At 40.1% G+C, this 18,533-nt stretch overlaps 2 protein-coding genes across 2 annotated transcripts; both read right to left on the bottom strand.

The window, feature by feature from the left end:
• Window positions 1-6,483: 6,483 nt before the first annotated feature.
• LOC115789756 (E3 ubiquitin/ISG15 ligase TRIM25-like) lies at window positions 6,484-10,531 on the bottom strand. Its single transcript, XM_030743269.1, has 3 exons — window positions 9,200-10,531; window positions 6,582-7,208; window positions 6,484-6,489 (listed from the first exon to the last, which is right to left on the bottom strand). Exons 1-3 carry the CDS (start codon window positions 10,529-10,531, stop codon window positions 6,484-6,486), a joined length of 1,965 nt encoding a protein of 654 aa, XP_030599129.1.
• A 5,739-nt stretch (window positions 10,532-16,270) lies between these two features.
• LOC115789755 (tripartite motif-containing protein 16-like) lies at window positions 16,271-17,908 on the bottom strand. The gene has a single exon (XM_030743268.1). The coding sequence runs from the start codon at window positions 17,906-17,908 to the stop codon at window positions 16,271-16,273; it is 1,638 nt and encodes a 545-aa protein (XP_030599128.1).
• Window positions 17,909-18,533: the final 625 nt, after the last annotated feature.

Below are 18,533 nucleotides of genomic sequence, written 5' to 3'. Positions count from 1 at the left end.
AAGAGAAGCCAATATGGGAGAAATCTGCTCTCTCTTTCTAGTCCCTGTCAGTACTCTAGCTGCAGCATTTTGGCTCAGCTGAAGGCTTTTCAGGGAGCTTTTAGGACAGCCTGATAATAATGAATTACAATAATCCAGCCTAGAAGTAATAAATGCATGAATTAGCTTTTCAGCATCACTCTGAGAAAGGATGTTTCTAATTTTAGAAATATTGCACAAATGTAAAAAAATCGGTCCTACATATTTGTTTAATATGTGCATTGAAGGACATATCCTGGTCAAAAATGACTCCAAGATGTCTCAGTGTTACTGGAGGCCAAAGTAATGCCATCCAGAGTAAGTTTCTGGTTTGACACCATGTTTCTAAGATTTGTGGGGCCAAGTACAAGAACTTCAGTTTGATCTGAATTTAGAAGCAGGAAATTAGAGGTCATCCAGGCCTTAATGTCTTTAAGACATTCCTGCAGTTTAACTAATTGATGTGCGTCATCTGGCTTCATTGATAGGTAAAGCTGAGTATCATCTCCATCCATCCGTTCACTTCCACTTCTCCTTTTCAGGGTTACAGGGGGCTGGAGCCTATCCTGGCTGTCATAGGGCAAGAGGCAGGGTACACCCTGTACAGCTCGCCAGCGTGTCGCAGGGCCAACACAGAGAAAGACAACCATTCACACCTATGGGCAATTTAGAGTGACCAATTAACCTAACCCCACTAACTGCATGTCTTTGGACTGTGGGAGGAAACCCACGCAGACACAGGGAGAACATGCAAACTCCACACTGCGAATTGAACACAGACCTTCTAAATGTGAGGCAGCAGTGCTATCCACCACACCACCGTGCTGCCCATGATCATCTGCACAACAATGAAAATGTATGCAATACTTTCTAATAATACTGCCTAAGGGAAGTGTCATGGATCAGATGTGTGACAGGCAGGAAGGAGGACCCCAACGCAGGATACACCAAACAGAGGTAAGATATAAACTCAGCTTTATTCAGCAGAGCTAAACAAAAGGCAGGACTGGGCAGGACCAGTGGCAAAACATGCAGAGCAAAATTAAACTGCACTTGAGCTCCAGAAAACAGGGGAAACTGACATTGTCACACAGCATGGGAAACAAAGAACAGGACAAAGATGAGACGACATGACCACAGGCACTGAAAACACTGGACTTAAATACACAGGAGGACTGATGAGGGAAGAGGAAACAGGTGGGAACACAGATGACGCTGGTAACACTGACGAGACCAGGGGAAGCAAAACTGAACACAAGAGACCGGGACTGGACGACTATCAAAATAAAACAGGAAGTAAGACAATGGAACAGAGATGCAGACCTGACACAGAATACAGAGAGAACACCAGGGACTAGAAATAACAATTAACCTCACCACCAAAAGAAACCCAAAACAGAACAGACAAAATGAAGCAAAACAAAAACACACGGACCATGACAGGAAGCATGTATAATGTAAATAAAATTGGTCCTAGCACAGAACCCTGTGGAACTCCATAATTAACCTTAGTGTGTGAAGAAGACTCCCCATTTACATGAACAAATTGGAGTCTATGAGATAAATATGATTCAAACCACTGCAGTGCAGTACCTTTAATACCTATAGCAAGCTCTAATCTCTGTAATAAAATGTTATGGTCAACAGTATCAAAAGCTGCACTGAGGTCCAACAGGACAAGAACAGAGATGAGTCCACTGTCAGAGGCTCTAAGAAGATCATTTGTAACCTTCACTAATGCTGTTTCTGTACTGTGATGAATTCTGAAACCTGACTGAAACTCTTCAAATAAACCGTTCCTCTGCAGATGATCAGTTAGCTGTTTTACAACTACTCTTTCAAGAATCTTTGAGAGAAAAGGAAGGTTGGAGATTGGCCTATAATTAGCTAAGACAGCTGGGTCAAGTGATGGCTTTTTAAGTAGAGGTTTAATTACAGCCACCTTGAAGGCCTGTGGTACATAGCCAACTAATAAAGACTGATTGATCATTTTTAAGATTGAAGCATCAATAATTGGAAAGACTTCTTTGAACAGTCTAGTAGGAATGGGATCTAACAAACATGTTGCTGGTTTGGAGGAAGTAACTATTGAAGTTAACTCTGAAAGATCAACTGGAGCAAAAGAGTCTAAACAAATACCAGCAGTGCTGAAAGCAGCTGAACATGAAGAATAATCTTTGAGATGGTTATGAATAATTTTTTCTCTAATGTCTAAAATTTTATTTGTAAAGAAATCCATGAAGTCACTACTAGTTAAAGTGAAAGGAATACTCGGCTCTACAGAGCTCTGACTCTTGCTGAAAGGAAATCTGGGGTTGTTCTTATTTTCTTCAATTAATGATGAATAGTAACATGTCCGAGCTTCACGGAGGGCTTTTTTTTTTATAGAGCAACAAACTCTTTTTCCAGGCTAAATGAGCATCTTCTAATTTAGTGAGACGCCATTCCCTCTCCAGCTTTCGGGTTATCTGCTTTAAGCTGTGCGTTTGTGAATTATACCACGGAGTCAGGCACTTCTGATTTGAAGCTTTCCTTTCAGGCCCCTCTTCTGTGAGCAGTGGCTCAGGAGAGAGAGCAAGTCGACTACTAATTGGAAAGTTGGTGGTTTGGACCCTGGCTATTTCAGTCTGGATGCCAAAGTATCCATAGGCAACCCCAAGTTGCTCCTGATGTGCTTTTTGGAGGGTGAATGTTAGATAAAATAGCGCTTAGACGAGAAAAAGTGCATTTATAAATGGGTGAATGAGACATGCTGTATAAAATGCTTTCAGTGCTCAAACAGAGTAGAGAAGCACTGTATAAGAATAGACCATTCACCATTATTATTATTATTATTAATCTCTGTCTCTCTCCCCTCAGCCCCAACCGGTCACAGCAGATGACTGCCCCTCTCTGGTTCTGCTGGAGGTTTCTTCCTGTTAAAAGGGAGTTTTTCCTTCCCACTGTCACCAAGTGTTTGCTGATTGTTGTAGGGTCTTTACTTTACAATATAAAGCACCTTGAGGCAACTGTTTGTTGTGATTTGCAGCTGTATAACTAAAATTGAATTGAACTGATTATCTGACAGACCTCCAAAAGAATGAAGTATAGATGAGTAATATTAGAGTAATAAAATATAATGAGCACATAGAGAGAGACAACCATTCACGCTCACATTCACACTGACTGTTAAGTGTGAATCAACAGTTAACCCAACCCATTTTCTTGGACTGTGGGGTGTCTTTTATTTTTGTTTTTACTTTACTTCAATTTTCTTTTTGGTTTAGGATTACTATTGTTTTATTGTTTTTTTTTGTTTGTTTGTTTTGTTTTATTGTGTTTTTAAAGGCAATATGAATGTTTTATTATAAAGAAAAAGAAGAACAAGGAATATGAAACAAAGTGTGAATGTAAAAACCCTGACTGCACGGAGACAGACTGTGTCCAGAATAGGCTGAGTCCTTGTTGATGGTGCTAACCATGCGGAATTTGTGTCACGGTGTTCAAATTCAACAGCAAAGGTCACTGCGAGTCATGTTCTCAGTGCTGTGAACGAGTCTGTCTGGATTTCTGCAGTGCAGATAGGCACAGCACAGTGCAGCGCAGCAGGGAAAGAAGTTCTGTGTGGGGTAAAAGTGGTGGAGCCAGTTTAACCTGTTGTTCTTCCTTCAACATGCAAGGAGTGATGACAAGCATGTAAAAAATGTGCAGGCTACAGTAAAGCAGCCTGCAAAAACACCTATGCAAACACACTGCAGCACTGACAGTAATATCAGCCTCTCCCAGATCTGAGCTGTTGACCTATCACTCACACAGGTTTGGCAAAACAAATGAAACTGAGCTCTGTGTAACCTCAGTGAACTGCAGTCATCTTTCTTTTGCTCACTGTTTGAGCTCATGCTTGCAAACAGTGTATTCAAGCATTCAGGCTCTCTGCTCCACATTGTGGTCAGATGCCTCATGTCTGCTTTAAACTGTTAACCAGCCCATCTAGGGGTAGAGTTAAGGCACATAGAAGAGCCCATAATTGTTCTTTTTGCTCAGTAACTCTTTTTTTATAACAACCAGTTTCACAAATAACTCTTGTATTCATCAACAATGTGGAGAGCTACCCTCTTTGATGGGAATTAAAATCCCACATAAACCTCAGTCAGCATTTTAAAAATGCACGTTGTGCAGCTGTGCAGGTGTGGAGCTTGAGCTCCCATCTTAATGTGAGCTGCTCTCACTTTTTCCAAACTGAAAATCTGTAATTTAGACATTGATGTGGGCAGAAGAGAAGCAGAAGGAGAAAAAAATTATTTGTATCCACTTTTGGCTCCTCCTAAACCTCCTTGTAATGTCTGTAATTTGCCACCAGATGTCGCCCTTGAAATTGGTTTACTTTGAGTTATTTCCTCCACCTGTTCTTGCATGTGCTCAGACCTGTTTCATTTTTTAGGGTTTGCTGCAAAATTAGAGCCCTAAACACTTGAATTTTTCTCATACCCCTTTCCTCCTTGATTTAATGTATTAAGTAAACACACTCATTGGTGTCTCCCTGGTTTGTCAGACAGTTTCTGTCTGATATGCTTTTGTTTGGAGAAGTAACCTCTTTAAATGAACATGTGTTACCTGCACACTTCTAAGATAAAATAATTTATAAATTGCTTGTGATGGTGGTGGGTGAGAGGAGGATGTTAGCAAAGCTGACATTCATCATGAACAACCCCCATCACCCTCTGCATGAGACCGTGGGTGAGCTGAGCAGCTCCTTCAGTCAGAGACTGAAACATCCTCGCTGCAGGAAGGAGCGCTTTCACAGGTCATTCATCCCAACAGCAGTTAGACTGTACAACACTTCATAATGTCTTGAGTCACTTGGACACTTTACCTCCTCTGCCATCACTTTATCCATACAGTCCAGATACATTTTATTTATTACACTCACCCATATAATGCATACCGTGTATGCTGTGTACCTTACCGGCCAGAAATGTATATAATATTTTGATATCTGTATATAGTGTTTTGATGTGTGTGTATATGTGTGTATATGTACATGTGTGTATTGACTATATATTTTCTGTATATAGTGCTTATGTATATGTGTATAGTGTTTTTCTATTTTATTTTATTTTATTTTATTCTATTCTATTTTTAGTTTTCTGTACTGATGCGCAAATTTCCCCTTCGTGGGATCATTAAAGTTTTATCTTATCTTATCTTATCTTATCTTATCTTATCTTATCTTATCTTATCTTTCAATATCTCAGATGTGTTTCATCAAAATTTGAGCTCAATCTCAGTACCTTTAGTACATTCAAAATACATCTCACACACACACACACACACACACACACAATTTATGAGCAAACTAACAAAAATATTTCTTAACTTGAAAAGTTTCTCATAGCTTTACTTGATTTCAACACTTTGGAGAGCTTTTTCTTTCCGGTTCCTCCAAAGTCATCCACCTGCCTGTGTGCAGTCAGAGGAGATGCTGTGCAGCTGCTAATAGAGATTCAGATGAGTAAATGAGAAACACTGCTGAAGAAGAAAGAGCTGCCTCTGCCTGAGGCATTTGTGTCTCATGAAGTCTCCCCTCACCCAAATCTGCACCTCTAGCTGGAAGATCAGGCTTTGACTGCCTCGTAGTGTTACTACAACACCATATTATACCACTGTAAGTAAGTACATAGAAAACATTAGTTGAAGTACTTTTGAGTTCTAGTCACAGTGAGCTTTTTCCAAACTTTGATTTGAAAACATGGATCATATTTTTGTCTTCACTCTGCAGCAAAGATGGTTTGAAGAACTCAGAGACCCAAAGCTCTGGAGGATTTTGGTCACCTGTTTTTGGACAAATAAAATTTGGATCTTTTGATTATTTTCTCACATGATAACAATTTTTATTCATATGATTCACAGTGTGAATATCAGTCTGCTTTTGTAGTTATTGTGCCCACTGAGGAATATCATCTGTGGAGCTCAAAGTTGAGTAAAGTACATCTTTGTAATTTTCACTGTGATTCAAACAGTTTTTACTATTTTCAAAAGAAAATTTATCAGTGGAAATAGATGATTGTTTTGGAAATGATGAATTACCTTTGGCAGCATTTTTTAAAAATGTTGATTTTATCGATTATTGAAACAGGTACAGACTAGAGGCAATGAAGTTACTGTAACTGCAGGATGAGCAGTTTCAGTTATCATATATAATCCTATAATAACAAACAGAAACATTTGATTCACTTATTGAACAATTATTTAATCTTTGATTTCCACAGTCTGACATTTATCATTTCACTCACAAATGAAACAAAAATAAATGACCAACTGTTTTTCTGTGAGTAATCGACTTGTTCCATAAAGATCTGTTCAGTAGAATATCACTATTCATATTTTCAGCAAACAGGTTCAATTAAAACCACACAAGCACTATATGCTCAGGTAATCAAAATGAAACTGATAATAACAAATCTGCTCCTTTTCATTACAAAAAGGTTAAATCTATAAAACACAGAAAACTGTAAGAATTCAGCTCTGGTTTTGGGCTCTGGTTGTGGCAGCAGCACGTCGACATCAGTCACTTTCTGTGAGACTTTTTTCCATCCCTTCTGGAGAATGCTCTGCAGTATATCATTCATCTCTGATACAGCAGCTTCCACTTCATTAAAGTAACGCAGAGGACGGGGTGTGGGGCATCGTGATTCGGAAGATTCACTGAGATCTGTGAGCGATGGAAACATGTTCAGAAACTGGGTGTGATCCTCTGTGTGAGAGAGCTTCTCCAGTTCCACATCTTTTCTGTTCAGTTGAGTGATTTCCTCCTCCAGATCTTCCACAAGCTCTTTGGCTCGATTCACTTCAGTTTCCTGCTGGGTTCTGATCTGCTGCTTGATATCAGAGCATCTCTTCTGGATGAGGAGGATCAGCTCATTAAAGAGCTTCTCAGTGTGCCTCACAGCTTTATCAGCAGAGTGATTAATGGCTTCCACCTCCTGCTGAATCCCATTCACATCCTTTTCTCTCTCCTGAATTCTCTCCTGAATTTTTCCACGACATGGGTTGAGCTCTCTCTGCCTTTCAGTCCTTTCTTCTGAAGCTGGGACTGTTTCATGGCCTTTATGTTCATCTATGGGGCACAGATAACAGATACACTTCTGATCAGTGCGGCAGAAAATCTTCATCACCTCATTGTGGCGAGGGCAGACGATCTCCTGGAGGTTCTGGGACGGATCGATCAGTTTTTGGCAGGTTTATTTCAATCACTTTTATGCAACAAGGAAATAAAAAGCACAATTCCCTGAACCACATTACATTTCATTGCACAATCTTGTCTTTTACATCCTATTTCAATTATGATAGAAATTTTTAATTTTAAAACTTCAGTTATGATTAAGTGAATTATGTACTACAGTATGCTAGTGAACTTTGATCAGCAACAAATTATAATGTAATCACCAGAATCAGGGTTTTTTTAATGTGCACATTAGCCTCTTTGTAACTGTAACTAATGCACCAATGTCACCTCACTTCTTATTTCTCTGCCACTTGTAATTAATATGGCCACTAGAGAGCAGTAAACATTAAACTGTCAACAGAAACTGCAAAAGAGGTCCTGCGCATGCTCCAGTAATCAGAATGAACCATGAATAGTTACACTCTGTTACACTTTTATGTGCAAGTTTCAAGGTTATAAGAAGAAAAGATTAAAGTGTGACCAACCAAGGCTAATGTCGCATGGATTCACCTGTCTGCATCTTTCACTTCAGCTCAGTCCCTCACAATAAGAAAATAGCAGGTCCAGTTTGATTCTCCTCTAAACTTTGAACCACAGATAAAACTCAACACACACAGACAGCTGTAGTCATTAGGGTAGCCAGTACTGAACTCTTCATTTACAATTTTAATACAAATCTATGATATGCATGCCGTCTTACTTTTCTATCACTTACATTGAGAAAATATTTACTATCCTTCTGGATAGTAAATATTTAAAATACAACTGGACATGGCTTTACTGGAGATGTTTTATCTGCAGAAAAAGACAAAAAGAATCAGATTGTCTAACCTACAGTGTAAATGTTCAAAGTATTAAAGTTAAACTAATTTAAATTATTAAAATTTATGAAATCTGTCCTCTCCTCCTCCATCTTCTTTAGAGTGACCTTCATTTTTCTTGCTCTTTTCACTTCCATGGATTTCTCACTCCATGAGAGCTGTAATCATGGATTTTGTGTCCAGCTCTTGTGTAATATGGCATAGCTCAGCCTTTCCTCCCTGTTTCCCTTCCTTAAGAATGGCTTCCTGACAGCCACACTGAGACCGTTTCTGATGAGGCTTCAGTGAACAGTGGATGGATCAACTGAAGGGCCGGATGCATCCCCCAGGTCCTGTGTGAGGTCTTTGCTGGACTTTTTCCATTTTCCTGACATGACTTTGAGATACTGTTCATGCTCTGCAGATAGTTTTTTTTTTTTTTGGAAGGTCTGCCACTTCTTCTTTTGTGCTTCACTTGTCCAGTTTCCTATTTTTTTTAAAGACACACAGATGCTAAGTTTTCAGTTAATAGCACTTTAGAAATCACCTTGTTGGTACAAAAATATTCTTTCAGGCCTGTAAACAGTGTTAACTTTTACATCTTTCATGGCTTCAGTTCAAGAAATGGGAACCATTTTTTAAAAGCATAACATCTCCTTCTATTGCTTTTCAGTTGATTTACAGATGTATTTACCTCTACAATTTAACGGTCATGCATCGGTGAAGACAATAGAGGATTGTCTTACAGACGTTCAATTATGGTTGGAGATCAATTTTCTTAAACTAAATAAAAGTAAAACAAATTTTATTTGGACAACCCCACCTTTTAGATGGGTATGATAGTGCCATTGGTCTCTTATCTTCTTGTTGTCACCCTGCTGCAAGGAACCTTGGTGTTATTTTTGATATTGCTTTAAAATTTGATAAAAAAATTAGCTCTGTGGTTAAATTGAGCTTCTTTCAATTTGAAACGGGTAGTATTTCCAGCATGTTCTGGGTCTGCAGTCTCAGCAGAGATGCTCAGGTTTTCCTCTTCCTCACCTCCAGCTCGTCTAAAGGAAGACCTTTTCAAGTCAGCTGATGGTGGTGTTCTGTACCCTGTGTACTGGGATCAAAATAGCGCATCATCAAATAATTCATCGTCAATTGTGTTCGAGAATGTGGTCTTGGGCTTTGCTTGTGGGGCGGGGGGTGGCCTGGTGAAGGTGTGGGGGCAGATGGCATGTTCTGGGTCTGCAGTCTCAGCAGAGATGCTCAGGTTTTCCTCTTCCTCACCTCCAGCTCGTCTAGAGGAAGACCTTTTCAAGTCAGCTGATGGTGGTGTTCTGTACCCTGTGTACTGGGATCCAAATAGCTCATCATCATTTAAATAGTAATCATCAATTGTGTTCGAGAATGTGGTCTTGGGCTTTGCTTGTGGCAAACACACTCTTACGTTAGTTACTGTCTGTGAACGTTTTTGCCATCTGTCAGAAAGCATGCGCTGTAGTTCATCCTTCATCTCTGATACAGCTCCCACCACATCCTTAAAGTACGCCATAGGAGAAAGTGTGATGCGAGGTGCCTTATATAAGGTGGATTCACAAATATATGAGAGCGATGGGAATGTGTGCAGAAACCTGATAAGATCCTCTGTGTGAGAGAGCTCTTCCAGTTGAACATCTTTTCTTTTCAGTTCACTGAGCTCTTGTTGGACTTGTTGTAAAAGCTCTCTGGTTCTGTTTAGTTCAGTTTCCTGCTGGGATCTGATCTGCTGCTTGATATCAGAGCTTCTCTTCTCAATGAGGAGCATCAGCTCATTGAAGATCTTCTCACTGTCCCTCACTGCTTCATTAGCAGAGTAATTGATGGCCTCCATCCGCTGTTGGAACACCATCACATATTCCTCCCTGTCCTTGATTTTCTGATGAATTTTTTCATGACACAGTTTCAGCTCTTTCTGCCTCTCATTCTTTTCAGTGGCAGCTGAGACGATGTAGTGGTCTCTATGTTCATCTATGGAGCACAGATAACAGATACACTGCTGATCAGTGCGGCAGAAAATCTTCATCACCTCATTGTGATTAGTGCAGATGTTCTCCTGAAGATTCTCAGAGGGGCTGACCAGTATGTGTTTCTTTAATGCAGCTACGTTGTAGTGAGGCCGGAGGTGCTGCTCACAGTAAGAGACCAGACACTGCAGACAGGACTTGATGGCTTTCAGCTTCCTCCCAGTGCAGACGTCACAGGCTACATCAGGTTGGAGTCCAGTCTTCTTCATCTCCTCCACCAACTCTGCTAACATGGTGTTTTTAACCAGAGCAGGCCTCGGTATGAAGGTCTGTCTGCACTGAGGACAGCTGTGGATGTGTTTCTGATCCTCTTCATCCCAGTGCCTTTTAATACAGTTCATACAGTAGTTGTGTCCACAGGGAAGAGTCACCGGATCCTTCAGCAGATCCAAACAGATCGAACAGCAGAGTTTGTCACCAACATTCTTCCTCTCCAGTCTTCGTCCTCGCTGTGCCATTTCTCCTCGCAGACAAAGTGTCTGTGAAAGTTTGTGAATGTTATACAGTTTTGACAGAGAGCAAAAGAAGGAGGGACCTTTAGATTATGATTAATTCTAGAAAGAGGAGTGGCAGTTTTGAATGAGGAAGTGTGTTAGGTTATTGTTATTGTTGTCACGTACCATAACAGCATCTTTGAGAAATAAATTCCACTAAGGCAACAAATTTAAACTGCCCTCTTCAAAGTAACCCAAAACCTCCTTTTAGCCACAGAGCACAGTAATCATGCCATTAAATGGTCAGTTTCTTTATCTGTTAGAAAGAAACTACTCAGTCTCATAAGTCACACTCACATTACCTGCTGTGTAAACCTGTTGTTAAAATTTAGGCTGTATTTAGTTTTCTGTGTCTAAGCTTTCAACAGACAATTGTTTGTTAAATCTGGATCTGGCCAGTCAGGATTTCAAAAGAATTTCTTTACATCTAAAATTAGTTGAGAAGCAAAAGATAAAAAGTCTTTGTACCACATATTTATTTTATTACATTAATACACCAAATACCATTTATTAGCCGAGCATTTTTCTCTTGATTAGAAGACCAAAAGTTGTGTAAATGGTACATAACACTGAAGGAAGACCAAAACTTATTGTTCAGATGTGTCTGGGCATCACAGTGAGCCCTGCTGTATCTACCAGCTTTCCACACATCTGGGTTTGGATCTGGAGGAGGAGATGTCCTTCTCTTTTGAACAAAGTTTAGTCTTAAAGGCAGGTCTTTTCATGTGAAGATGACTTTTTTACCTTTCACTGTTAAAGCTTTTAGTTGTATTTAACGTATTTTCTTTGGGTTTTTGTTCAATGGGCCAAGTGGACAAATCACCCAACACATCTGTCTTCATTGCTGTGCAGATGACACGTACCTTTCCGTGAAACCTTGTGACACAAAAACGCCCAGTAGCTATTTTAGACCATCTCATGCATGCACCTGTCTGTATTTTTTTCTTCAACTCAGTCCCTCATAATCAGAAAATTGCAGGTACAGTTTGATTCTCCTCTAAACTTTGAACCACAGATAAAAGACAACACACACAGACAACTGCAGTCATTAGGGCAGCCAGTACTGAACTGTTCATATACCATTTAATCTAAATCTATAATATGCATGCAGTCTGACTTTTCTAACACTCAGAGAGAAACAACCATTCATGCTCACAGTCACACCTGTGGTCAGTTTAGAATCAACACCATGCATGCTCTTGGACTCTGGGGATTATTATTATTTATACTTTACTTTGATTTTGTTTCCTGTTGTTGGGGATTACTGTCCAGCCTTTTGTTTTGTTTTTTGTTTTTCTCACCTGTTTTTAAAAGTAATGTTTAATGTTTATTACAAAAAAAAAGAAGAACAAGGACTATGAAATAAAGTGTGAATGTATAAACTTTGATTGCAGGAAACAAACAGACCCTGGATAGGCCGAGTCTATGATGATGTTGCTAACTGTGTGGAATTTGCTCCATGATGTTCAAATTCAGCAGCAAAAGTCACTGCACGTTATGTTTTCAGTGCTGTGAACGAGTCTCTCTGGATCTCTGCAGAGCAGTTAGCCACAGTGCAGCACAGCAGGGGAAGATGATCTGTGTGAGGTAAAAGTGGTGGAGATAGTTTAACCTGTTGTTCTTCTTTCAGCATTTGGGGAGTGCTGACAAGCATATAAAAATGTGCAGGTTACAGTAAAGCAACCTCCAAACACACTGCTGAAACACACAGCTGCAAACACACTGCTGCACTGACAGCAAAATCAGCCTCTCCCACATCTGAGCAGGTGACCAAAAAAATCACTCACACAAGTTTGGCAAAACAAATGAAATATATAAAATGAGAATTTCTAACACATGCTTTAGTGTGTTTTTGTATCTTTTGGACAAAAAAGTAAAAGTAATGTAACCATTTTTCCACCTCAAATTACATGATTTAATAACTGTTTTTATAATGAATTTCATTAATTAAATGAAGTTCAATCCCCAAAGTAGATACTGAGCTGTACTGTGCAACACGTTACAAACTGTAACCAATCAGAGCTCCTGCTGCTGTACCACTACCAGTTTGTTGGGTTGCTCACTTGCCTACACTACTTACTTATAAAATTAATAGTCAAAAACTTGATCACACATGGATCATGGACCTTATCACACCATCTATAACCCACTCAGACTTATCTTCTTTCCTTCAAAGGAGCTCTGTGGAACCTCAGTGAACTGCAGTCATCTTTCTCTTGCTCACTGTTTGAGCTCATGCTTGCATACAGTGTATTCTAGCATTCAGGCTCTTTGCACCATAGATGAGCCCATAATTCAGATTTTATGCCATGATAAGCAATCACGAAAACTCTGAAGACCTCCAATAAAGTCAGTCAATAAAACTACAGTAAGGCAAAGACCAGGATACAGAATAATGTGTAAAGTTCATTTGTGAAAAAGAAATCTTGAATTGTGGGGACTTTTTCTGACAAACTGACTAAACAGCACTCGTTCAGTCACCTTGTTTAAAAAATGCAGGTGTGTATGAGTGGAGCTTCAGCTCCCATCCAACCAGCACTCAGTGCTGTTTAGTTGAACACTAAATGGCACTCTAAGCATTTAAAACAAATGAGACTATGGGGAAAACAAAATATATCTCAGAGCCCCAAACACTTGAATATTTTGACATTAATATCTTAATACCTTTTTTTACCCTTTGATTTAATGCGTTAAGGAAAGCACGCTCTTCAGTGTCTCCCTGGTTTGTCAGTCTCAGAAATTCTGTCTGATATGCTTTTGTTTGGGGGAAATAACCTCTTTAAATGAACATGTGATCCAAACAGATCGAACAGCAGAGTTTGTTCTGGTCCGTCTGAATTCCTCGCTGTGTAATTTCACCTCTCAGAGACACAGCGAACCTCTTTATTCCTCTTACACAGCAAAGCAATGAACTTATCTGAACAATATCTCATATTTATCTGCTGATACAGATTGAGTGGCACAAGAAGATCGAAGGTTACAGGAAGGAATTTCCTGTTAACTGTAATTTCTCCATTGTGGGATCAATAAAGTATCATCATCATCATCATCATCATCAAGGAGTGGCTGTTCTTGATAGCTAAGAAAAACAGAATATAACTGAGCTGATATATCTGCCATAATGTGAGTGTGTACAAGTAAAAGCATAAACAGATGATAAAATTCATCATTTCAGATTACCAGAAGAGGAGCAGCTTGAAATATGACCACGTGTGTTAAGAGTTTTATACAATAAAGGTAATCATAACCATCATAATCATCTTACACACTGGTTGTTTTTCTTTAATAATAAATCTCAGAGCCAACTGCTATTTATTTTTATCTGATTTTGATTCTGTTTTCACTTTCATACTTGTGGATTTTGCACCACTGGTCCTCTTACTTCACTACTTCCACTTCAGCTTTTCTGTGCATTCATCAATCCTTTCATTCATGTCTGTCCCCAATCTGAAAGACATCAGACCCTTTCCAGTTTTCTGCCTTTTGTTGGATTTTTGAAACCCGGTTGTAATATATGAGATTCACCACCAGGTGTTGCTATAGCTGTAGCTATTTTTTTTATATGTACACCTGTTTCGTTTATTCAAGCAACATTCCTATTTTTTCTTGTCTTCAGTCACTGATCTGGTCCTTTTTCCTGCTCTCTCTGAGTCTTTTTTTTTTTTATTTACAATAGGCTACTCTTGTTAGCATGTATTTAGTTTGTATTTTTATTTTATTTTATTTATTTATACCAGGCGTGACAGGCAGAAAGGAAAGGGTATGAAAAGGAGTGAGAAAGAAAAACAAAAACAAAACAAAGGTGAGAAAAGAATAATCAAAGAATGATATCCACATATCTACACATGCACACACATACGCATACACACATACACACACACAATCCTGCTGTTGCTTGCAAGTAATGTGTGTACAGTATGTGCCTCTGTCATGGAACGTACTCACCAATGGAGGCAAGAAACTGCAATCATGCCCCTCGTGATCCAGAGGCGAACGGGAAAGGACCCAGGGGACGCAGCCTATCCACGGCCCACCAGGACATCAGAAGACGAGAGGCCACACATCCCGATGGCAACTGCGCACACACCCCAGAGCTCACAACACGTCAACTAGGCTGACGTGTTGTGAGCTATATAATGTAATTAAAAAGGGAGAGTGGGACATCACGCAACATAGTGAGCAGAGCCAAAGAAGTGGCTCTACTCACCGCAGCACAAGTCCCCCTCACCCAAGACCCTACATGTGTGTGATGTAATGTTTGAGTGGGAGGAGGAGAAGGGCCAGGATATGTAAGACCGGGGGTAGAGAACTACCCCCAGAAGAAGAGAGCCAGCAAACTGCTGGCTCAATAAGCACCCCAGTTTAACACCCAACAGATCATCAGTGACGAATCTAGGGTTAGATTAGGGTTTGGTTTTGTTTGTCGCATATTAAGTGGTATTTTTTTTTCAAAAACTAAAGTTTGTCACATTTCTAGATACCCATTCATATGAATGGGTAAGTGTGTCTAAACCAGGGGTGGGCAAACGTTTTGGCTGTGGGGCCACATTGACTTTTTGAAATTTGACAGATGAGCTGGGCCAGTACTGGATGCATACATATCAAACATAAACATAAAAAAGGCATTACAGTGTTAATATTTACATTTACTTTTAGTGGGAACGGTGTTATTTTTGCCAATGCATCGAAGTCTGGTGTTAGTTTGTTGTAGCAATTCTCAGAGTCCTCGACATCAGTCATAATTATGATATGATTTGATTTGGGCAATTCTGTACCAAACTTTGGTGGGCTGGATTAAAAAGACCAATGGGCCAGGTGTGGCCCACGGGCCGTAGTTTGCCAACCCCTGGTCTAAACCTTTGACTGGTACTGTAAGTCTTACAAGTTTTGGCATTTTGTCCAAGAGAACAGTTTCATAATGTCCATTTGGGTGTTCCAGCATGATGAAAATATTATAAAAGGGGCTGGACATTAAACCCACACCCTTTTACTGACTGTAGATGGGTTGCCAATAACTTGGTGAATGTTTAGCCTTTAATTCACAAAAATATACATCAGCATGCAAAAAGCTTTGCACTCCTGGTCAAAATGCTTGTTTCTTTGAACAGCTGTAAAAGACTGACATATTTCCAAAAAGCATAAAGGTAAAGATCACACACAAGCAAGATTACTTCTTTATTTCCATCTGTTACAAATTCAAGATACAAATATGTGGCTCGTGCAAAGGTTTGCAAACCCTGCATAGTCAGCAGCAACACTCCTTTAGCAGCCTGTGAACACCTTTTGTAGCCAGCGAGGAGTGTTTCAGTTTGTCTTTGTCTTTGCAGCCATCCTTCACTGCAAAAAGACCTGTAAGGGTCCATTCACACTATGTTAACAGATCAAGAACTTATAACCCAGTCTGTTACAATATTAAATGAATCACGCCACACACAACAGCACTTAATGAGCTAATTTGCAATGCACATTCCTAGTTGGACTTTTAAAAAAATTAGCCTATAGAAAAAAAAAAAATCAAACAATCTATAGAATAGATATAAAAACTCAAAACACAACAAAATATAGACAGGACAGCAAATTGTTACACGTCTCACCTCTGATGAATTTTCAGGAAGCAGACAACAACTTGAAATACATTTAAAAAGAAGCAACAATATATCAAACTGCATTAATAGGACATGAATATATTTCTGCCCAAACACTTTAGAAAGGAACTCTGTTTCCAGACAATTTGAGCTCACACAGCTCAACACAAGATCCAACATAAAGCCAGAATCCAGCACAGAGCGGCTGAGTGAAAGAGGTCTGGACTCTGTGCAGGAGAGTCATGGTTTTGGAGATGCTGTAAAAGGACAGAACACCTGCTCTGTGATCCAGGTATATTCCTATTCTGGATGAGTGAGGGCCTGAAACGGGAGTTCTGATTTTGTTATGCCTCAGTTCGTAACCACTTTTGTAACACTCCAGTGCCCAAGACCTGTCATTGTTCCCAAACAGACTTTCATCACCTGTTCTGCTGATAGTCTTGTATGAAACTGCAACTGAAAGAGCTCCACCACTCCACAGCACCTCCCAGTAACAACGCCCAGTTAGACTCTCTCTGCTGAGGACTTGATGCCTGTTGGCAAATCTGTCTGCGTGATGACAATAAAGCATTTTTTTACTCAAACATTTGACTTTTTTGTCCCCCTCAAATAAGAGACTTGTGTTTGCTGTGTTTGAATCCAGTGTTAGTTCCCGTGAAAGCCGGAGGAACTCGGCTCTGGTTTTCGGTTCAGCTCGACACACTTCTGCCTCTGACTGTGAGACTGTCGTACCTTCAACAAAATGGATTTCCTGTAGTTTAGTTTTGAACTCTGACACAGCTGTCATCACATCCTTAAAGTACTGCACAGCATGATTTTTAATGTTGGGTGAGCCAGCAGATTCATTCACTTGTGGCAGTGAGGTGTAGGTTTGGAGAAAGTGGGTGTGATCCTGTGTATGAGAGAGCTGCTCCAGCTCAGCCTCTTGCCTCCTCAGCTCAGTGATCTCGTTCTCTATTCTCTCCTGAAGCTCTCTTGTCCGAGTCACTTCAGATTTCTGATGAGATCTGATCTGCTGCTTCACTTCACTAAAGATCTTCTCGCTGTCCTTCACAGCTTTGTCAGCAGACTGAGCGATGGCCTTCATCTCCTGCTGAAGCACCTTCAGGTCTTTCTCTCTGTCCTGGATTCTCTGCTGGATTTTCTTTCGACTCACCCCGAGCTCTCTCTGCTTCTCTTTCCTTTCTGCTGCAGCTGAAACTGTGTCGTGGCCTCGATGTTCATCCATGGAGCACAGAATACAGATACACTGCTGATCAGTGCGACAGAAAATCTTCACCACCTCATTGTGACAGGAACAGATGATTTTCTTAAAGCTCTTTGATGTGTCCACCAGCTTGTGTTTCTCAAAGGCAGCTACATCATAGTGAGGCTGGAGGTGCTGCTCACAGTAAGAAACTAGACACTGCAGACAGGACTTGATGGCTTTGAGCTTTCGCTCACTGCAGACATCACAAGCCACATCTCCAGGTCCAGCATAGCAGTGATCAGCAGGAGCAATACGGAGTTCAGTCTTCATCTCCTCCACTAAACCTGCCAACATGGTGTTTTTCTTCAGAGCAGGCCTCGGTATGAAGGTCTGTCTGCATTGAGGGCAGCTGTGGATGTGTTTCTGATCCTCTCCATCCCAGTGCCTTTTAATGCATTTCATACAGTAGTTGTGTCCACAGGGAAGAGTCGCAGGATCCTTCAGCAGATCCAAACAGATCGAACAGCAGAGTTTTTTCTCATCCAGTCGACTTGCTTGCAGTGCCATTATTACTCTCAGATAAGAAGTGTATTAAACACAGTTTGTTTGGCTTTTTTTTAACCCCAAAAACTATTAAAAAAAACCCCAAAAACAAATTCAAGTGGGGCTCGTCAGTAACTTGACAGCATCCTGATGACTTAACCTGCTTATGAGAAGATCTGTGAGAGTGAAGAGATAGAAAAACACTGATGGAACGGCATTGGTTGATTTTTGTGAACAGTGAGGAAGAAGTGTTGATGAGTCATGCCAGGAAGCCACAAGACTTGAGCAAAGCAGTTTGTGGTTATACTAACTGTAGACAAAACAGAGTTAAGGTGCAAACACTAGACGTCCCAACTCTGTACAAGACAATTTGTAGACATTTTCAAAATAGAAATAGATTTTAAAATGCATCAGTGAGAACAACTTTGCATTTATCACTCAATCAGATTCATAAAATTATCAAATGTTTCAAGAGTTGATTAGAAGCTTCTTTGAGACTGACAAATGGAAGTTATGTAAATCACCAACAAAGTCTTGCTATTGACTTAAAAGTTAGAACCCAGTTACAGATTTGAGGTTCATGAACCTGGAAGAGCGTCACAGGGAGTGGACTAAGGCTGGTGTCACTGCACAGATGTCTTCAGGAAAG

This window comes from Archocentrus centrarchus, chromosome 12, assembly GCF_007364275.1.
Source record: "Archocentrus centrarchus isolate MPI-CPG fArcCen1 chromosome 12, fArcCen1, whole genome shotgun sequence".
NCBI classification, from domain to species: domain Eukaryota; kingdom Metazoa; phylum Chordata; class Actinopteri; order Cichliformes; family Cichlidae; genus Archocentrus; species Archocentrus centrarchus.
This window is presented reverse-complemented; position numbering and strand designations above follow the sequence as displayed.